The 22,911-nt window shown below is 40.7% G+C and overlaps 1 protein-coding gene across 1 annotated transcript; it reads left to right on the forward strand.

Annotated features, from left to right (window-relative positions):
- Nucleotides 1–387: 387 nt before the first annotated feature.
- On the forward strand, nt 388–22,642 carry MELK (maternal embryonic leucine zipper kinase; the record flags this gene model as incomplete). The annotated part of the gene is made up of 18 exons (XM_082336037.1): nt 388–461; nt 1,004–1,105; nt 1,398–1,483; nt 1,954–2,070; nt 2,701–2,844; nt 4,383–4,451; nt 5,592–5,684; nt 6,851–6,949; nt 9,722–9,790; nt 10,360–10,458; nt 11,458–11,544; nt 12,927–13,055; nt 15,565–15,711; nt 16,453–16,678; nt 18,428–18,521; nt 18,978–19,146; nt 21,209–21,312; nt 22,465–22,642. The coding sequence occupies exons 2-18, from the start codon at nt 1,042–1,044 to the stop codon at nt 22,640–22,642; spliced, it is 1,974 nt and encodes a 657-aa protein (XP_082192163.1). The 5' UTR covers nt 388–461; nt 1,004–1,041.
- Between the last annotated feature and the right edge of the window lie 269 nt (nt 22,643–22,911).

Here is a 22,911-nt window from a genome sequence, read left to right on the forward strand (position 1 = left end):
GCACGGCGGCCCCGGGGCAGCGCTGGGGACGGCGGCCGCAACGGCCGCACCTCACGGAAGGGCAGGCCCGCGGAGCATGCTGGGAGGCGTAGTCTCCCCCGGCGGCCATCTTGTGCGTGGCGCAGGCCCGGCGGGGCGGGTCCCACGCCAGTCCCCACCGGCCGTGGGAGGCGGCGATCTTCCCCATGGGAGCGGGCGCTGCTTCCCGTCCCTGCCGGGACCGGGCGCGGGCGAGGCCGTCTCTGTCGGCAGCGAGACGGCAGCGGAGACCTTCCCGCCATGGCGGCGCCCACTCCCCCAGCTCCGCCTCGACCTCCCTCCCGTCATGCACGGCGCGTCCCCGCCTGTTCCGCTCCGGCCCTGCGCGGCGATTGGCCCCTGGCGCGTCCTGGCCGGCAGCGGCCGCCGCGGCGGGGAGATTTGAACGGTAACGGCCGCGCCGGGAGGCGGCTGCCGAGTCGGTGAGTGCTGCCCGACGGGGCCCGCCCCGGTTGCCACCAGAGGCCGGGGGCTTCTCGCCGGTCCCCCGGCGGCAGGGCCCTGGGGAGGCCGGGGACGCGGTTGGCGCCTCTCGCCGGGCAGCCCAGGCGGGCCCGGGCCCGGGCCCTGGCGGCGGGCGCCGGACGCCAGACGGGCCCGCAGCAGAGCTGGGCTGCGTTCAGCGGGGAGCAGCACCCGGAGCCGCCGCTTCCCCGGCGAAAGGCGGAGACCTTGGGTCTGGGTCGTGGCCCTGTGGAGGAAGCTGGCGCGGGGGCGTTGCTGCCGCTTCTCCCAAGCGGTCGCTCGCTCTCGCTGCTAAGCCTCAGCGAGGAGCCCCTGAAAGACGCGAGCGTTTTGTGCCCTTAGCCTGCGGGCGTCCCGGCTTACTCGTCCAGGGAGTTTGCTGCGAGGTGTGCAGCACTTGGCCATGAAAGCACTGGAGCTGCAGCAAATGTCCTGTCGGTTTCCAGGAGTCCGCTCTGATTGGAAAAGCAGGAACACTGGCTACGCTTTCTCCTTGCAGGTGCGGAGAAAAACTGCAAGATCCCCGTTCCTCTCAGAATGGCTGTAGGTGACTATGAGGAAATTCTCAAGTACTATGAATTACATGAAACAATTGGAACAGGTAGGCTTAATCTGTGGATGCAAACAGGTGTGTGCAGTCTGTCTAACCACTTTAGTATTTATCTGAGTGTAGACTAACTGTTACTGCAGAGTCTGTAGGTCATGTTTCAAGCGTGTGTTTTGGGGGGCAGAACTCTGAAAATGTCATTGGAAGTCAGTAGCAGTGATCGCTTCTTCCTCTAATGAAGACACAGCACACTGTGCATGCTGCCTACTCTGGCGTAACCGTGAGATTAGAGGCAAGAAAGCATGTCATCACACTGAGCTTTAAACGTCTCTTTTTTGAATTCTAGGTGGGTTTGCAAAGGTAAAACTTGCGCGACATCTTCTCACTGGCGAAAAAGTTGCAATAAAAATCATGGACAAACTTGCTCTAGGGGTAAGCCAAAAGATAGTTAAAAGCTGGTAGCACTTCCTGCTGTTCTTGTGGAGTTTTCAGGAGCACAGGGGCGCGACATGTTGAAATGCTGCCTGATTGTCCTGTTGGTTATTGATGGATGCTCTAGACTTGAAAGAATTTTAACAGAAGACCACAAATCTTGTGCCCTGTTGTGGAGACGGCAACATTCTCTGGCTGTAGAATTGAGGAAGTCAAAGATTATCACAGTAATTCAAACAGAATGCTGATGAGAATACTAGCTATTTTACATTGGCCCCTTGGGGGTTTGCCAGAATTGTAGGGCAGTAATGGCAGAGCTGTTGCTGGATTGAATGCGAACAGTTGAATTGTATGCTGTCATATACTACGTGCTGTGAAATTTTGTGTTGTACAATAGTCTGATGCTTACTGTGATGTACAGGCTGTCAAAGTAGTCGGCAATTTCATAGCTTGCTGTTGTGGCCTCTTAGGATGACTTGCCTCGTGTTAAAATAGAAATCGATGCCATGAAGAACTTAAGTCACCAGCATATTTGCCAGCTGTATCACGTGATAGAGACACCCAAGAAAATATTCATGGTCTTAGAGGTAAGAAATGGTGTTTCTGCCATGGTGAAGGTTCCTGGTTTTGGCTGTAGCAGTAGATGATAACAGAGTTCAAATGAAACAGTTCTTAAAAAGTTATCTCAGTGATGGTGTTCAAGGTGCTTTAGTTTGAAAATGAAGCTGGTAATATGTTCTGTGTTCTATTTTCTTGTAAAAGCTGCTCTTTACTGTTTACAAGAAGTGAAATAGCTTTAACTCCCACTTTGTGCTTCAGTTATTTTAAAATGGTATCAGCAGGATAGGCGGGACCCTGGAACACCTGTGTAATTGCCACCTCCTGGGCAATCTGTGTTGCCTGTGTTGTTAGTGTGATGTAGCCATTGCAATGCATCAGGCATGAGTCAGACTTCTGACAGTGATAGGTTAACGGTAGGTTAACGGTTGGACTCGATGATCTTAAGGGTCTTTTCCAACCTTGATGATTCTATGATTCTCAGCTTGTCTGGTCTGCTGCTGTGCTGACCTAGGGCACACCTGGGGGCACTTGGGCACTGCTGTGCTAAAGGAGAGGGAATGGAAGAGTGTCCTCTAGTTGCTGTCCGGTGCTCTTGTTGTTGTTTAGATTTCACTACTGTATTCTAAATGTATTCTCTTTTTCCTGTCTTCATGCAGTACTGTCCTGGAGGAGAGCTGTTTGATTACATAATTTCCAAGGATCGCCTTTCAGAAGAGGAAGCGCGTGTATTTTTTCGGCAGATTGTTTCAGCGATTGCTTACGTTCACAGTCGGGGATATGCCCACAGGGATCTCAAACCAGTAAGCCTGAATAGTAGTCAGATTTGCATAAACAATAATGAACACTCACTTTTATTTCTCCATTAGGAGCAGGAGTAAGTTACGCCTTTGCCATTCTCCTGTGCTTAGAGCTCTTTATCTAATGTCTTCTGAAAGAGCATTATTTCTACTTGCTGCTGCTGCATTCCTCAGCTGAGCTGGATGTGGCTATAACTGAGGAAGGAGCTTCCTCTGAAAGAGAAGCAGAACAATGTGCTCCAGCTGGGAGTGGAGCAGAGACACGGGTCTGACTTTGAATGTTGCTTAGGCATTGTCGCGATCCCCTGTATTCCAGCTTGTACCCGGAGAGAGTCTTTAGGGTGCTGCTCTGTTATGTAAACCGTTCTGTTTTCATGCCCAAAGGAAAAAGTGACACTGATAGTTTAAACAAGTGGCGGCTAGACAGAGGGTGTAGGGGGAGATGCATGCTACTGGACTCATCCTGTGGCTTTGCTGTCATTGCAGAGTTTAAGCATCGGTTTAGGTCATGGAAGACTTGAGTCCATTTCTTCTTGAAGGGGTTAGAAATCTGCATTTTTAGAGATGCTGACATCTCTGAGAAAAGGAAACTCTTAGTGCACAAGCGTTTTCCTAGACAGTTCATGAAATCTTTGTCTCCAAAGAAGTTCTCCCCAGATGAAGCATTGTATGTACCTTTTGGAGGGAGTTGGCTTGTAGCTGGACAGCTGACGGATTCATAGGATCGTGTGACAGCTTGGCTAGAGAGTGACTTCTAGAGGCTTCTGCTTGAACCTCCAGCTCAAAGCAGTGTCAGACCAAGCTTCCTGGGGTCCTGTCCAGTCACATCTTGGACCCCTCCCAAGGATGAGACAGCGCAGTCTCTCTGGGCAACCTGTTCAGCTCTTCCTTGTCCTTATGAGGAGGAAGGTTTTTCCTTGTTTCCAGTCTGAATGTCTCTTGATGGCTGTTGTTTGTCATTATCCCACTGTGCACTGCTGTGAAGAGACTAGGTCTGTCTTCGTGCCCTCCTTGTGGGTATTAAAAGGCTGCCATGAGGTCTCCACTGAAGCTTTCTCATCTACAGGCTGAACAAACGTCTTTCCCCCAGCCTCTCCTCATTGAGCAAGCGCTCCAGCCCCCTGAGCAGACCGGTGGCCATCCACTGAGCATTGATGTCTTTCCTGTGCTGGGGAGGGCAGAAAGTAGATGCGCTGCTCTAGCTGTGCACAACAGAGGACTAAGTCACTTCCCCTCGTCTACTAGCTGTGCTCCATTTAATATGGTCCATGATATTGCTGGCCGCCTTTTCTGCTAGAGCAGACTGCTGCCTCGTGGTCAGCTTGCTGTCTATCAGCCGCTCCCCAGGCCCTTCTCAGCAGACAGGAACTAGTATTCTCCATCTGGAACGTGGGATATATTCATTAGCAACCGATCAAAATCTCCAGAGGAGAGCTTTAGGTAAATTCTAGCTGCTAATGACAAGAATAAGGTGAAAGAAAACGTGGTTCCTTGGATACATAGGTTATAGAAGCATTCATTACCACTTTCTCTTTTACCAGGAAAATTTGCTGATTGACGGTGAGCATAATTTGAAGCTGATAGACTTTGGACTTTGTGCAAAGCCAAAGGTAAGGGTATCAGTTGCTTTCACAGAGTCGAGCTAAAGCAGCTGCTGCACGCACATAAAAAATGCGTGTGTAACTTCAGAGTGCAATGCAGAGACTTGCCCAAAGACCCTAAATTCACGCTATTTGCATAGTTGTCATCCAATCACTAATGACTTGGTAGGGCCCTAACTGTGTGCGAGAGCAGTTAACTGCATGTTATGACCGGAGTGTTAGATTGTTTTCCCTTCTTATACTTAATCTTTTATCCTAATCTAAGGCAGATTCTCTTATATGTATAGCACCTGCCGTCACACATAAAGGCCTGTAATATAAAGCTTATGTTGGTGTGCATTTTCCCCTAATAAGTTACAATGTTGTCTGACTTTTTTCAAAAGATTTGTATGTATGTGGAGATTGTGGATTGAATCAAATAGTTTATTCTAGTTACATTTACAAATCCTCTGGCTCCATATGCTCGTACTGCATTGTTTCCTGAGTTTAAAATCGGTTTCTGGGAGACCTTTCTATTTGTCAGCTTAACATGCGAGGTGGGTGCTGTTAAGGAACAATTTAATGGGAAGAAGATCTTACTGATCCAAAGACAGCTACTTGTCCTCAGATCGTTTTACTTGACTCAAGTTAGAGCATCTTGCAGGCAATCGAGACTATTAGACCATCGTCTTGGTGGTATAATGTCATCTTATTCTGATCTGCTTAGAACAAAGCCCAGACAAAGTCATAACGTGGTTTTAATAAGGAAGTATTTTTAGTGGTTCTTCATCAAGTTATTGCATTAAATATTGGTGTAAATAACCAGCTAGCCTCACGCCCAGTAGCTCGTGGGTCACTTCTTCCCAAGTTCCATTTCTCTTCACAGTCACAAAGGGAAATACTCTTATCAGAGGAGGAGCTGTGGAAAAGACTGCTAGGGTAATAGATGAATGAGCAGCTTGGGATCTGAACGTTTGTAGGATACTCATGGTCTTAGACAATTTTTGCCTTGTGAAGCCATATATTGCACCAAAGCAAAACATCAAGGTGAATGTAGATGCACAGCAGAGGAGAACGAAGCCTCTGAGGCCTCTAATATGTCATTGCTAGAAGACTTAAGCTGTGTTAAAGCCAATGCCTCTGTGTGATCTGTTTTCTGTGTTATTCTAGGGTGGCCTTGATTACCATCTGAACACGTGCTGTGGAAGCCCAGCTTATGCAGCACCAGAGCTGATTCAGGGCAAAGCATATATTGGCTCAGAGGTATGTAGCACAGTTTTGGGCTAGGTTTTTTTTTTTCTCCCCTCTGTATATTTAAAGGTGGTGAGGTTCAGATATGCTCACTTGGTTTCTCTTGAATACCGCTGGATAACATTGCCTAGGTGGTTCTCAGAAGCTGTGTGACTATCCTCAATCGTCTCAGCCTGGAATAGCATAGAGTGCCCTTGGCCACAGATCATGTAGCTGCGTAGGTTGTCTCTGACTAATCCTTCATTACCTCCATTTGTTGCTCCATATTTTAGCGTGCTATGAAACAGGAACTTAAACTCCTTCCTTCTACTGCACTTTCTTTCAAGCAACGATTTGTTCTGTTAATTATCCAACTCTTATTGCAAGTTTTTGTGCAGTCTCAGGATCCTGTGTGCTTTACCAGGCCTGTCTTTAACTTGAAATTCATGTATGAAAACTTGCTGTCTTTGTACTGCGCAGCGTAGTAAAATTTGAGAGAAGAAAAAATGTGGAGTTTATCTAGCTTTGATTCCATGTCTGGAACATTAGGACCTGCTACTTGCCTCTCTGAATCCATCCAAAATACTGTGATTGCAATCTCCTCAACTTCCTAAATTGCTGTGCTGTTGGATGAAGGCGGTCTTTTTTCCTTTTATGTACCTCTGCACCACTGTCCTTGGCCTCTAACTCCTGCTTGCCTTTTTTTTTTTCTTTTGTTTTCCATGACGTCCAGTGCTTTTCCAGCCATCTTTTTCTTTATGGTCTAAGTGGGAATTGGTATGAGGCAGTATGAGGCAGGTGTACTTTTTCATGCCTATACAAATACAGAAGAAGCAGTAGGGCTTTAAAGTTGACTATAACTGTGCTGACACCTGTTGTAATTGGTAATACGTCACTGTACTAAATCCCCTGTGGTGAGTTTGATTTCATTTTTGCCAGTGAAATCCTTGTAGATTGACAGTAATGCAGCAGTTTGGTGGCCTAAGGAGAGGATATTGGTTTTAGGGCTCTAGCGTGAGTGAATTGAAAATTGAATTTGTGTTGTGTGCTTTCACTTGGAATATAAGAGTTCTGTCCAGAATTTAGGAGCCTACTTTTCATGAGTTGTATGTGGACTTTGGCAAAGGGGCACAATATTACCTGTCTCTAAGCCATTTTAGATCGATCAGGTTCATGAACTTCCACTCTTATTTTTTTAGGCAGATATTTGGAGCATGGGAGTACTGCTGTATGCTCTACTGTGTGGCTTTCTCCCCTTTGATGATGACAACGTCATGGCTGTCTACAGGAAGATAATGGTAGGTATTGATGGTGCTAGAATACACTAGGAACAGGCACTGCTAAGCATTAAGAGAGGCCTTTGCTTTTCTGATGGCAGAACCTGTTGAGCTGTGCCTAGGGCGAAAAGGCCTATCTGCTGAATTTTTTTACGCTTTGCTACTTTTCCTATCAATATTTTGTGGATTTGTTTCCATCTTCAATTAGCCTTTGCAGTACTCTAGCTTGGTCCTATAATACGATAGGAAATGGAGTTTCAGGAGAAGCATTTTCTTGCTGGTGGGCTGGATTTTTGTATCTGAGCCTTTATCTGGCTTCTCCCTGTATTGGATGGAATAGAATTGCAAATGTCATTTGATTTACCAAAAATAATGTTCTTAAATGTCAGCTATTCTCATGTCTAGGAAAAGCAGGATTCTGCATCTGCTCTCATGCTCTCCTCCTCCAAAATGAGGAGGAAATGTAAGACACCATAATCGACAGAAAAAGTTGAATAAGTAGTAAGTAACAGAATTCAGTAATTGGTTCCGTTTCCCTGTAAACTCCTTCTGATGCAGCTAAACAGCTTCTGTTCCACATCATGCACACACCTCTACGAACCACTTCTAAGCTGCCATAAAATTTATGTTGATAAAGCTTCCAGTGAGGAGTAGCCGTGTTGGTTTCCTCTACCTCTTTGTCCTTCTTTCACCCAGAGTCTGATATGTCTAAAAAAAACCCCAAAAAACTCCTCGAAACTGTCGAAGGACTACTCTGGTAGGAGGCAACTGGCAGCTGATGTAAACAGGGAGTGTTTTTGGGGTGCATAACAATCTATAACAACTCTATAAAAGTGCAGGATTAGTTCATCAAGCTCAGCTTGAGTCGTTGTAAAGAATCTAAAAAAAAAAAAAAAAAGAAACAACAGCTAACCGATCCGAAGAGATCGTATAAAAGTGCTGATATTCAGATGAGTCACCATTAAAATGATATGACTTTCCTACTTGAATAATCATAGAATATGTCGAGTTGGAAGGGACCCATAAGGGTCATCTAGTCCAACTTCCTGCTCCTTGCAGGACTACCTAAAACTAAGCCATGTGACTAAGAGTGTCATCCAGGTAACGTTAGCAAGCACTTGCAATTTCTCAGTAAAATTGCTATAAAGGAGAATCAGACTTGAGCTACGTTCCCCTCTCTGCTTGTGGTGTGAACTGTGTTGTCTACCCATAAGGTCAGTATATATTGAGAACTTGACCATTTATAAGCATACTTTTGTAGGATGCTAGAAAATCCTTTATGCTGGTTGTTATGCCAAGATGCAGAACCTGGTAAATGATTTAACTGCTGAAGGTATTCATTCTCTTAAACTTGTCAATAGCTGAAAAGGGAACAGAGAGCTTAGATGTGGAACAGAGATCTTAAGATTATCAAAGATCATTTCTACATGGTTATAGCTGTCTAACATGCACAGGAACTAGGAGCCGAGTTGTTTGGACTGACAGAATGCTGGCGGGAGAAACGTGTTTAAGTGAACTGAGACAACCAAGTTTTAAAACTGAGTCTGGGTGCAGTTGAAAACCGATAATGTGACAGGTGTCAAGATGCAGGCTTGCTATTTCCACTCTGAATTTGTTTTAAATTTATGTGGTTGTGAACTGAAACTTGCTTGAAATGAGGATGCTTATGCACTGTTGTGGAATTTAATTTCACACATTATAGTCCTGAAATTTACTGTAATTTCAACTCAGAACTATTGTTCCAAGTCAATGTAATAATCTGCTGTTTGAATCTAATTAGGATCGTATGACTTATGTGCAATGTTTCTTTCCCTGGAATGTTCCACATCTTTTCATCTGGGAATACTTGAATAAATGCCTTTACTTTTTGAATGAAAAATCAAGCATGTGATGTAGCTTTTGTACAAAAAACCTTATTTCTGGTGTGATCTTATGCATCTGGTAGCTATTGCAAGCTATTTACCTTCCAGCATTGCCCTCAGTCAAGTGGGTACTAATTTTGTTTTTCCTTGTCTCATGTTCGGTAGCAATATATCAAAAACAAAATGCAGATTATATGTGTTGCTTGCCTTGGCTTAGTTTCAGAGTAAAGCTGCGTTGTGAAACAGCCTACAAACTACTTATAAATAGCTCATTAGTAGTGTCTGAAAAGGTGTAACTTAAATTCTTTAACCTGCGATGTCAAAGCAATACATACTCTGCTTAGAAATGTATGTTGTGTATAATACCAACTGTTTTGTTATCGAGGTATTTGTAGAAATAAAGCTGCCTTGATAAATTGATTGTTATGTTATTTCACAATGGCTGTTTACGGATTTTTATTTAGTTTTTTTCTCCATTTTCATTGAGAAGTAAATGATCCTTGATGATGAATTTGGTTCGGTTTTTAGCTACTGTTGTTGTACCTCAAATCTGAAAGCCATCTTCAATTTTCTTCAACAAGAATTAAAAAAAACACCAGTAAATCCTTTGATTGAAAGAAACTTACCTGTTAGATCTGCAACCTTTGTCCTGTCTGCAGTATGAGTAGAGATCAAAACTCTAGCGTTAGATGTAACCTATTCAAAAAAGAACAGCTAAATGTTGAGAATGGTTTATTTTTAGTGTCTGAAAAGTAGTGATTTCAATGAATATTCGCATTTCAAAGTGCTAGTGTCAGTCATTCATACTCCAACATGTTTGCACTTCTTCCTTTTTGACCGAATACAGATGTCACTATCATCCGAGTAATTTAGCAGTTCCTTTGGAGCTAGCTGTTCAAGGTTCATTCTAAATCCTCTTTTTTTTCTGCAGAGGGGAAAATACAGTATTCCAAAGTGGCTCTCTCCTAGCAGTACGCTACTACTTAACCAAATGCTGCAGGTAATGGTATTGCTTCTATTCAATAGGTCTTAAAGTACTATTGCATAGGTCAAAACATTACATCGATGAAATACTTTTAAAATATTCAGTGTTTAAACAAGAAGTTTAATTCTTACCAATTTTTGAAGAAATGATTAATATTGCCTTCTGCTGAAAATTCTTTGAGAAAAATTATTAGCTATAGAAATAATTAAGTAAAGTTTAAATGATTAAACAAAGTCCTCAACCAGCCTGCATTTGGTTGTTCTTAATTGTGCTGTATAAGTAAGAGCTGTTTTATACATGAAGCTAAACATCCTGAATACGCATTTGGGCTACATCTAAGCAATCTAGCCAATGCTAAATATTCCTGGAGCATTTTTTGTAACAGTAGGTTCTGCCTACCGTTCTTCTTCTACCTACTGCTCTTCACAGCTCACGTGTTTGATCTTCCTTTTGGTGAAGCTACGAAACAGTATTGGTTTCCATTTGAGCTTCTAACCCCCTTAAAATTCTGACTGAAAGAGGAATTGTTTCTTCAGGTCTTCTCCATGATTGAAGTATCAGCTTGATTTTTTGTTGCTCACTAGGTGGACCCAAAGAAGCGGATTACAGTTAAACATCTGTTAAGTCACCCTTGGCTCACGCAAGGTTATTCTGATGCTGTTCAGTGGCAAAGTAAATACCCAGTAAGTACACTTGTCAGATGCTTACTAAAGTATTTAATGTAATCTTTACGGGCTCCGCTACCATCCTCACAGTATGGCGGTGTGAAGACATTTCTCCGAAGATAAACTTGGAGATGGCCATTGTTCCTTTCCGAGTCGTCTTGCTGTCAAAATGTTAGTACTTTCTCTCGATTTCTGTTGAGGAGGAATTTCAAATGTGTTTTCGTTGTATTCTGCAGCTGATGCTTAATTTGTGAAATAACTGACTTGTTATCAAAATGTGAAGTATTTCCACATATGAATGAGCCGTTGATTCTCCAGGCTGCTTGGTCAATACTTCATTTAAGGTGCAAAACGCAAATGTTCTTGAGAGCATGTTAGACATGGTTATGGTTTATCCTGTATTTAGTCCTCACTGAAAATTGCTAGTTTGAATAAAAATTTGACCTCACTGAGAGTATGTCAATCCTGTTTCTCTATCGCTTGTTTTACTTGTTTGAGAAACTGAGGTAGTATGAAGAGGAAAAAAACCAAAATAATCTTAGCTGTCAGTAGTAGGTACTGAGGGGAAGTGCCTGCCTCTTTGCAGCTAATGCCTCCCTTTGGCCACTGGATGCCACTGTTTCTCTAGATAAAGAACAGCTTCACTGTGCTTGCAGCATCAGTTCTAACGGGCTCTAGACAAGATGTGTGTGCCTGATAGCTATGAATATTTAAGGAGAGATCAAAGTGTAGCTTCCATTCTAGTAAAAATCTCATCTGCTGTCAGGCTTTCTTATTTGAATTCACAACCTCTCACCAAGGAGGGGCCAGACTGTGAAGTTGTTGAACTTGTATGACTTTTTCAGTCTGTTCCCTACAATGTTTAGCTACGATGCTAACTATGTAAAATACAAGGTCTAAAGTCATGGTTGATTATACACTCAGCCCACTGGGTTTCATGACAGTGTCACAGTCGGATATATGGATTATGAGACAACTTGAAAGCCTCATGCTTCAATATCAGTCATGTTCTTGCAGCTGGGACGTCTTGATGAAGACTGTGTAACAGAGCTTTCCGTGTTTCATAAACAGAGCAGGGAGAGCATATCGGAATTAATATCAGAGGTAAGAAGCATATATTGGTGATTTACAGTAATTAAACACTGCAATACAGCAAATAAACTTACTGTATTAACAGACTAATGCTCAGTTATTCTCAAGTATGAAATTTTTAATACTTTTCAGAATTAAGGAGCTCCTGCAGGACTCCAGAATCTAGCTGTAGCTTATAACTACAGTTACAAAGTTCAAATTTGTTTTTTTTTTTACCTTTTTCCTCCTTTAATTGTGCTCATGATGTTTCCTAAACCTTGCTGTTATTTCCCTCCATGGTAAAATCCTTCTGAATCTTTTAAAGTCAAAATAGACTTACAGAAATTTATAGTTGAACAACAGATACCATTTGCTGGGTTAACTCTTTGCTTTGAAATGGTTCAATAAGTAAGGGGGGGGGGGGGGGGGGAAGAGTAAGAGAAAAATACCAGAGCATCACCCAGACTATAAAATATATTTTTGGGAGTTACTATACAGAGTTTTTTTAAAAAGTGAGTATGTTTAGTCACTTTTGAATACAAATGACAAAAGTTGAACTGGCTACTTCTAGAAGACTTGTACAAATGTTAGCAGTGACATTGCAAGCTGTAGAAGAGACTTAAAACATGATACCAACTTCCACTTTAACTTGAATCTGCAAATTCTCCCTTGAAATTGAATTTTTTGCTGCTTTACATATGGTAGCAGTGACATAGTTCTTTGCTTTGGAAAAACTGTTAGGGTTTCCACGTAACTGTAGGAGAAACAGACTTTTAAAATGTGTGTGATACTTAAGATGGATTTGTGGAGTTAATGCTGCTTGTTCTTCAGTTATAGGAAATAATCAGAATAATCTGTCTACACAGGGAAAAGTCCTTCCAAATAGGTTTGTGGCATTTGCATAGTGCTTTACTGGAGGACTTCTAATCCCTTATAACTAATCCAAACTAATTGTACTATGCTGTAAACCTGTCAAGCATTGTACCCATCTTCCTCACACAAGCAGAGCTGCTGAAAGTCATGCAAAAAGGTGGTGCTGCTCGTGGGGGCAGAAAGTGAGGGGGAAGGCTTCAAAAAAAAAATTGACTCTGGTTGAAATATTGGCTAAACTAAACTAATAGCTTTGCCATTCACTTCAGTAGATAGATTCTGTCCCCAGCATTAGTTTTCACTGTAGTGAGTGTACCATGAACTAATTTGCAAAGAACAACAACCATAGTTTGTTGCTTGATCTCAAACACATAGTGTGAATCAACTGAAGTCTGAAATGACACTTAGGTGATCAAACATTAGGGATGCGCATCAGGTAGAAAAACTTGCAGGAACGCAGAAATTTTCAGAAGGCTGAGCTTGCTTTGTACTTACAGTGTTTCCAAAGAGGAGATTAAAATAGTCTTTTTTCCCCTCCCCCGCAGTGGAAATATGACCAAATGTCAGCAACGTATCTCTTGCTTCAATCCAAGAAGGCTCGTGGCAAGCGTGTTCGCTTAAGGGTTCCATGTCTAACAGGGCATGCCAGTACAACGCAATCAGCGGGCCTCGAGGTAAGTTTTTGAATTCAACAGGACAACATACTGATTAAAATGCTGCTCTGCATTAACAAAGCTCTGCCTGGGAAAACAGACTGGTGCCCTAAACACAAGGAAGAGAGCATGTGTGCAGTCAGCCAAAGTCTTGGTCATTAAACAGTTCAGTCTCCTCATTAGCATGTTTCAGCAAGTTGGGCTGCTTCTACAAATTGACATTACTGGAATAACTATCTGGGAGGACATAGTGCATTATGAGTACTGCACAGCATCTCCCCTTGGCTACTCAAGGAAATGGACTAAAATTGCCCGTTGTCTGGCGTATGTGATCACTCCAGATTTTCTTCTGTGATGCCTACCTTCTTGCTGCACTCTTTTGCATTAGTCTTTAAATATTTTTGGACCTTGCTAGTTGCATTTAGCGTGGCTTAGTAAGGAAAGTCTTCTGAAACATCCTGGCATGTCATCTGGGCAGCCTGCTTTGAGATGACACGGACACTACATGAGCTGACAGTCAAAGGGGAGAGACCCATTCCTTCCTCATCGGTTTCCTTTTAAAACACAATCCCAGAGAGGATTCTGTTTATTTTGAGTAAAGGAAGCATGTTGCTGATGTTTTTCTGATTAATTGGATTCTCAAGCAGTTTTGTATATCTTACGGTAATTTCTGTTCTTGTGGTTTAGTAGCAAAGTGCCAACAGGGCACTTCAGAACTTGTCTGAAGTTGTTAAATTGTTTGCAATATCATATATAATATGCAGCTATATGGGATGTCGGTGATACTAGTCTATGGCAAGCTCAAAAGCATTCAGTAAAATTGCAACTTCCTACTAGCCATTCCCCCTTGAACTGTAGACATCTGTGTAAAATTGTTAACTAGAGATCTGAATATGCTATTCTCTGCATAGAGACAAGCACTCGGAATAAATACTTTCTTATCCATCTGATTCAATTGCATGTAAATAATTTCAGTTCACTTACACAACTGCTTTGAAACGCAGATGAGAATTCTAAGATTACCAGTGCTGCGTAACAGATCATGAATCATAAGTGTTGCTGAATATGCATAATGTGATTTCCATGATCATGGTAGGTTAGTCTTCTACACTCAGATGATTTTAAGGTGGAGGTTCTCTAGGTTAATTAGCGCTGATGCCGTGAAGTTATTTCATCTCTAGTGGTGTCCTAGGTAAATCGATCTGGCTAATGCTACTATTTAACATATGCATTATGCCTTCACAGGTGATTGTGAAAATCGTGTCTACACAACACAATAATCCATTAGTTCTTCTACAGCACTTAGGACACATTTAACTTACCTGCGTGTAGATACTGTGAGTGAATAGCAGGTGAATTTGCTGGAATACCCAACTAGCAAAGTTTTCTAGCTAGAGCTGGTCTGATGTGAAGTCAACTAAGCAAACAGAACCTTTAACTTAGCCAGTTTCTGAATTTGGTGGCACAAGCTTGTACATAATACTGCCTTATTTCAAGCAGTTTGATGTAGAAGGATATTCCAAAAAATTCACCATGGCATGAAATTCTTCTGGAACATGGTAGACAAGGAATCCTATTTAGGCATTCATACTGTAATGGAATGTGATTTCAGCTACAATATCTGGCTGTTAGCTTCTTGGCTGTAGCTAGCAGCCCTCTGGTAAGGGCTTTTTAGTAAGTCCTCATCGTAGGTCTGGTAGCATACCAGGCAACTCTGTTTCTACTCCAGTAGTAATGAGAGATCTGATCATCGCAATATCCTTGATCATAGGCCAAGAGAAACTCACCTGCCAGCAGAACATAGCTTCCTAAAATGGTATCCATTCCCACTGAGGACTGATAATTTAGAATAATTGTATGCAATTTCACTGAAGTGGTAGGAAACAAGTCCTTGCGAAGGGTTTCCTGAAAATAACAAAAGGTGTTAGAAACTAAGGATACTGTGATATACATCTGATTTTATGTGGTGTGAGCCATGAAGGCTAGCAATCTTGGCTGAAGTTATGAATCCTGTGATTTAATAAATGACAACTTTTCTTGGGGCTAGGAATTCGACAAAGGCTTCTGAATGCTAGTTCAAGTCCTGTTGCAGATTCCGTAATCACATGTTTTGGATGTAATGTGTTTACCTTCATCCAGACTCCTTTCAGACTTAACTGTATTCTTTTCTTTGGTTCTTTCCAGCTTATTATTTGGCTTTTGGTAAAAAGAACTTGTGGTCCAAGTCTTGAAATCAAAGGCAGGTATTTTTTGTGAGTTGCTTCTCTTCTTGACACAGGTCATGAAAGATGACTTGGTAATGGTGCTTTGAGAATAATTTCACATCTGCTTTTGATACAAATGACAAATCCCCAATGACAATATGAAAGTCATATTGTAAAACTTAGGTCACTGTCATGGGAACTTCTATTAGCTGTTAACCATAATTAGGAACTTAGAAAGAAATAAGATTTAGATTTTAATGACACTTTTCTGATGAAATCTTCCTTTTAATAGTGCAGTGGAATCTCAACGGAATCTTTCTTTTCAGTCTGCAAAAACTATGACCTATGAAGATGTGCCAGACTGCAGTGAGGTGCCGCATGCATTTGGATCCATGGAGTTTTCTGATGCAGCTTCACTGTTTGAAGAATCTCCATTAGAAGAATTTGTTCTAAATACTTGCGGAACAAAGCAGGTGTTTGAAGAATAAATACTAGTTGTTTTTTTTAAATATATATACTGTTCTTAATCAAAAAAATCTTACTGTTATTATACAGAAAACCTATTACATGTTTAAATATTTGGTGGACCATGGCCACGGGGAGTTACAAAGCAAGTAAAGAAATGTTTTAAACATATAGCTGAACATAAACTGTGGCTTCTTCTCGCTGTAAGTCATGATTCATTTGATAAGAACTTGAGCTTTGACATTTGGTTTGCATAAAAGTAGCATATAAAGAGTGAGTAAATGAGGCAATGAGGATTTTAAAACTGATGGGAAAACAATGGAAAAACAAAACAAAGGTACAGCAAACGAGATCTTGGAGCTAGGTTATAGCTGGACAGGTCTTTGAAGAAGTTAAGCCTGTCTGTATTGGACAAGAAAATCCAATGAAGAAATTAAAATTACACAATTAAACCAAATGAAAATTCTTAGTTGCATTTAGATGAGCTGGTGAGGAATAGTATTAAACGTGCAAGCTGAAAAATTTAGAAGAGCCAATAAGGAAATGGCAAGTGACTTGAGATGTTTATTAGCAAGTTATAGAGGGAATCAGAGGTGTTGAAGAGTTTTTAACTATTTTGCTCAATAGGCAAGCATTGTATGGTACTTTGAAGCAGCTTAAATTTTAGAATTTTCTTGTCTGTAACATTCCTGAATGTGATCAGAATACAGCAAAGCATGTCTTTTTTTTTTTTGTTACACCTCTCATAGCATTCAAAGCATGATGCTCAACTGGATGATACGGAATTCACACTGTCAACTCCAGTGACAAGAAAAGTGGCATCAAAGAAGCATGAAAACAAAGAGAATGTTGATACAGAGCCAGCCTTAAGAAATGAAATGCCCTTTGCACTTCCTGCTCCGAAGACTCCTTTAGCAAAGAGCCAGATTGAGGCGCAAGTACAAGCCGTACCCTTTCAGGCACCTGCCTTCAAAGGTACAGTGAACGTAACTAATGAAAACTTAGAACATACATGCTACTTAGGAATTATTGTAAATTAAAATATGAACACAGTACTTGTGTATCCAACACATCTGTTTCTGGAAGACTTAACTTTTTTTGCCATATTCACCAGCGTGTTTCTTCTAATACATCTGGTAAGGTGCTGCAAGAGGTTTAGCCACACATCAGGGCATGTTACTTGTATGTTAATTACAGAAGTCATTGCTGCTTACACTATCGCATGTGCATGCTGTTTGGCACACTCTGACATGGAGCTAAGAGCTGTGTTCCTAAAACTTGCATCTGGTTCCACCTTTCCATGAAGGCTGAGAACACAATTTCCTCAACACTGTTTTTAATTTGTTATTACCTTGAGTGAAAATAAAGGTATATTTTTAGTCAAGTTTGCTTTTATGCTTCTTCTAAGAGAAATCTAACTTTTGGATTTCTCATGGTAGCGTATCAGCATTTTCACAGTAACAGTCCAGTGTGGCAGTGAAAATACTTCTGTGAACAATGTATAGATCTTAGTTTTGTGACAGACCACAGAAATCCATCTAAATTATGTCAGCTTTTCTGAGTTACCAGAAATTTCTGTCCTTAGCCTGTCTAGTTCATTCTTATGAAAAATGATGAATCCTGTATGTAGCATTCCCTTCAACCATTAACATACAAGTTTTGGTGTTGATACTGTAAATGCTAACTCTGTCCTTCAAATGCCAAGGACTCCTTGTAATAGGACACTCTTGTGTTCTGGATGCTAAGGAACATTGTTCAGAAATAGCAAGTCTTTGCAGGCTGATTCAAGTTATGAGGGATCTTGGACATACTGTTGTTCAACTACATCCTTTGGAAAGAATTTAAGGAAGTGCACTACAAAGACTAGCTGTTGATGAGTTTGATTTTTTTTGTCTTAAGATTGTATGCAGTAACTTGTGAAGTTTGACTTCATGGTAAGTTTAAAAAGCAAAAGTAGATACTCTTTCTGAAATGGGAAATGCAGAAACACTGTTTCCTCGTTTTAGTGAGATATTTCTGAGGATTAAACAACGAAAAGCTAATTCTTTGTTTCATTGAAAGATCTTTGATTCAGGAAAGGTAGTATTAATACTTTCTTAGAGACAGAAAAGTGGAAATATCCATTAGAAATTCTGTGATCATCATTGTCTGGGGCCAGGTGCAATTCTGTAGGGAGCTGAAACTTTGAACATTGAAGTTGGGTTTAAATATAACGACTCATTTCCTGACTGTTTCACTTGGTGTTTGCTACTGTACATTCAAAATGATGCTCTGCAGAACTCTGTCAATGTGTGGGTAGTAGAACTTTTTAGGCTGTTATGTAGTGTGTATTATTAAACATGGCTATATAAACTCACTCCCTTCATATAAGGGAAATACCTTGGTGAAGAACGCAACTATTTGACACAGTGAATTGCTCAGTATTTATTCTGGGACCAATGGCAGAGCAAGAAGGCAATTCTAATCTTCTTCCTTTCCAAATTTCTAATATGGAACTGCATTGGTCGCTCTAAGGCTTGACTTGTAGAGCCCTGGGGAAATCAGTCACAGTTTTTCTTTGTAGAGTAGGCGTAGTATTGTTGTTATATTAAAAACGTATTTTATCAGTCTGAAGATACAGACCTGAGATAGAAAAGGGGGCTGGTTTTAGAAAAATCCTTGCTGAAGAAAAGAAAATCCTTTCTACAAAAACATACCTGCTTTGGCTTGGATGCTTTCTTTCAGAGAGCCAGTTTGCTACAGTCACCCCAATTAAGAAACCCACAAACCCAACAAACACAGATGAATTGACAGCAGCTGAGGTGCTTCCCGAAAGAAGGTAAATGTCCAGTTATTTATGTACACTTCTGATTAAATAATCAGAAGTTCATGGATAATCCATGAACTGCCTAGGAAGCCTTGTTACAACAGCAAGCTGTTATTTCCATTCTCTTGGTAAAAACCTTCCTAAAACCTCTTTCTACATTCACTAGAAAACACTGAAGGCTGAGAAAAGTTTTAAAACTATGTTATTCAATTATCTTCAGAATATATTCCTATTTTCCATAATGTAAGTTCCTTTTTATTCCAGTTCAGAAGAGGGCTGCAGTTTCTATATACATCTCTGGGTTTAAATCTCAACTGACTTAACTGACAGAAACTCTGATAATACACTGCACTTGCTCTGGTTTTCTTCATTCTGTCAGGTCTGGTAATAATATTTTAGTGACATATCTGAAATAAGTAATTTCTGAACACTGAGGAAAAATAACTGATTAATTTGTTCATCTAACAGATGTCATTCAGTGGAATTAGATCTCAACCTAGCTCATGTGGATAGCAACCAAAAGAAGAGAAAAGCCAAAATATTCGGAAGTCTTGAAAGAGGCCTAGATAAAGTGATCACAATGCTTACGCCAAGCAAAAAGAAACGGTCCACTAGAGATCGTCCAAGGAAACTTAAGGTATGGTTGCTGGAAAAATCTTACATGAAAAGAAGTATAATTATTGAAAACATCCGATACCTTTAGAAATGGTCATGTGAAAACTTATGTGATCTGACTTGCCTGCATCCTACAGTAAAGTGCAGTTGATCTTACTGCATCTCTGTTAACATGATAACGTCCCAGTTATTGCCAAGAGGTGTCGTGTTAGTCTGTGCTCAGGCAAGTCACCAGCAGATCAAGGGAGGAGTTTGGCCATTGCTTTTTATATCCCATCTAAACCAAATATGAGGGAAGAGGGGTGGTTTTAAAGGAACCCTAGCTGAAAATTTTTAATCATGTTATTTGTATAGAGATACTTCTAGCTCTTCCACTAAAAAAAAAAAAAAAAAAAAATAAATTTTATAACATTCCTGGCTTAGGATTCTGTAGTCCAGGAGTGATATGTCTGTTCCAAGGTGGTTTTTACATGTCAAGAGAACCTGAGATTAAACTTAAAGCCTAAATAACTACACCTCATGAAAGAATTTCTGACACTCTCAGCATAATTTTGATTTTTAAAGTTTTGATGTCACTGTATCTGAGCCAGTTGGCTACTTATTCTTTAAGTAGCCATAGAAAAAGCAATGCATTGCACAGAGCCCATTAAAATTACATTAATAATTTGTACCTACCAAAGTTGACTCATGAGGTTAATATTGGCTTTGTAGGATACACATCAAATGACATTGGCCTAATACTAGTGTAGTGAACAGAAGTGTATACATCACTCAAAAGCAACTAATATACTTCAAAAGTTATAAAAGGAGGAATTTATACTTGAATATAGATAACATGTTTGAAAAACATGATTAACATGAAAGAGGCAAGGCTGTTACAGTTCTGTAGAAACAAGTGATGTATACCTTCAGCTGACTGGCTCCTGCAACTGCAGCTGTTAGGACACCTACTGTACAGTAAGAGCTGTCTATCAGTAAAAGGACCACTTCATGTTCTGTGGCCTGTGTAAATGGAATTCAGCTACTGTATTCCAGTTGGAAGCTTTTCTGAGAGGCACTTGTCAGAGGCAAGGTGGCAGTCTTACAAGTTCAGGGCATGTGTTGGGCTACAAACCTGACCAACTCATCGGACAGGAGTCCAGACTGCGCAAATAATTCAGGAACCTGAGCAATTGGAAACAAAAGCTAGATCTTCTGTCTCTGAAAGCTTTTATCCTTCTGCATCAGTTTCCCTTGTCCATAGCATGTGCAAAATCACTGATGCATGTCTAGGGAGGAGAAGACAGAGCTTTATTTCTCAGTGTTACAGCAGTTAATGGCACGGAGTTGCATACATTTTAGGCTGAATAAGAACTGTAGGAACCAGTCTTTTACTCCGACTTTGCATCCTCAACCTACATTCATTTCTCAAGCTATTTTATGATCTTGTATTCTCTCATCTGCTGCTGTGACTTCAGAAGTTAGAGCATTTGTGGCATGTTACAGTTGGCATATGCTTTCTCTCATTACATATGGGTGTTTGAAAGTTGTTGAAGAAGTCACTTATTGGACAAGGGATGTAAAACCCCTGTAACAGTAAACTTACGAGTAGTAAGTTACCTTTTTTCTTTAAACATGGTGATGCTTTAGTCCTAGAAAAGCTGCATGGTGCCATGACTGTTTCTTGATACTGCAAGTGCTCAGGCTCAGCTAGGCAACACACTAGGCAATCTCCCAACTGTGGAGTGTGCAGTAGGGTGCTCTAAGCACAGTCATGTGGCTATCTTCTGTAGTCCTCTAGGAACTGACTCTGGCTACATCCAAGACTTCTATAGCCTCTGTGCTGCCCTGGCCCATCACTGCCACTTTGGATTTTATGACGGATTATAGTTTGGACATGCTTTGGTGTTAATTGACCAGCAGTTGTTTAGTGTTCCTGTTGCTACTACAACATCTTAATTATGATAATATAGGGAAGCTGAAGCATTTGTCACTATGGTTAGCTGTTCTGAAGCTTTCTTTATGAAAACCTTACATAATGTCTTCAGAAAAATTTTTTTTTTTTCCCCTTGACTCTTTTTTTTTAATGAGCTGACTACTTTTAGGCGCACTATAATGTTACCACCACTCAGCTACTGAATCCAGACCAAGTGTTGAATGAAATAATCGCTGTTCTTTCAAAGAAGCATGTGGAATATGTTCAGAAGAGGTAAGTGTAAAATATGATTACTTCAACTCGTATTTGTCTAAATAGTCAGTACTCCAATCCTTGATAAAGCGATGTAAACTTTACTTTCTCAGCCTCACATTGTAAAATACAATCATTTTATAGAAAGTGTACAGAGCACTAAATGAATGTGTGCAGTAAAACTTGTCCACACAATGCAAAACAATGTTAAGTGAGCTCTAATAGAGCTCTTTGATATGAAGATATGAACCAACAATAGTGAGGTAGCTTTTACAGGCTGATGTGAATTTTGTCTTGTGAAATTGTAAATACAAAAGGTTTGTTAGGGTACACATGACCAAATCAGACAATTTGGGGAGATAATGTGAATAACTTTTAGCCCTCATTCTTGGCAGTTAAAAGACTTTAGCATTTAGCCAAGAGATCAGTATATTTTAAAATCTGCGCAGAATCCACATACCTTTTTGTGGATTATTTTAATTTGTAGGATTTGTATTTTAATTTGTAGGATTTACTAACTAGACTAAGGTATTGAGAGTAGGATTGGTTCCTGGTTCTGATCAAAGCCTAATGTCTCTTTCCTAATTTCTGAATGCATGAAAGAAATGTTGTGCTCACTTATGAATACGCATTTTCTAAAGTTCCTGAATATTTAAATGATAGGCATTTCAGAATGTCAGAGTGTACTTCAGCCTCTGATGCATTTCCAAGCTCAAAATCTGGAAGGATACTGAATTGCACCGAAGCACCTTCTCCCGTTGTAGTCATTTAAACTTCATGTTCATTTTTTCCACTTTTCACACCAGCTGAGGTGTAACCAGCCTCTCAGCAGCAGTGTCATTGCAGAGAGGAGAGTGGTCTTGTCTAGGAAAAATGCAGGAACACCCTCCATCCTTCCAGCTCTGTACTCTGAGAACAGGGGTCTGTGGCTAGCAGTGATTCCTGCAGCTCGGTAGGACATTGCCCATGTTCCAACATGTAGCACCATAATGATAGTGTTCTGGGACTGAAGTATTCAAAGCTCTCGGTTCACTAAATTCTGGGTTGTTTCCTGATTATTCTGAACAGCAATGGGATAATTTCTGTAAAGTACTTCTATTAATTTCAAATTGCATTGCAAAACAAACATTAAACAGTTCAATGATTATTCTGTTTTTCCTTTGTTTTGTACAGTTATACCCTGAAATGTCAAACACGGTCAGATTTTGGCAAAGTAACTATGGAATTTGAGTTAGAAGTGTGTCAACTCAGTAAACCTGGAGTAGTGGGTATCCGGCGCCAACGGCTTAAAGGTGATGCCTGGGTCTACAAGAGACTGGTGGAAGACATCTTGTCTAGCTGCCAAGTGTGACTGGCTGATGCATGTGCTGAGAAAGCATCAGTTTTGTACTGAGGCTTTAATCATAATGTTTTAGAAAGATCTGTTCAGAAAAGTAATTCTTTGTCACATTCACAAATCTGTCATCTTTCTTGGGTTTTTAACCACGCCTCTTTGTACATATCCTTTCTGTGTGTTTCCTTTACTATCACATTTGTAATAAATGTTCTGCAACTGCAACTCTTCTGAAATAAAATTCTGTAAGCTGTAATATGTTCTTGCATATTTTTCACATATGTGGG

Source organism: Platalea leucorodia (genome assembly GCF_965183815.1).
Source record: "Platalea leucorodia genome assembly, chromosome: Z".
Classification (NCBI taxonomy): Eukaryota; Metazoa; Chordata; class Aves; order Pelecaniformes; family Threskiornithidae; genus Platalea; species Platalea leucorodia.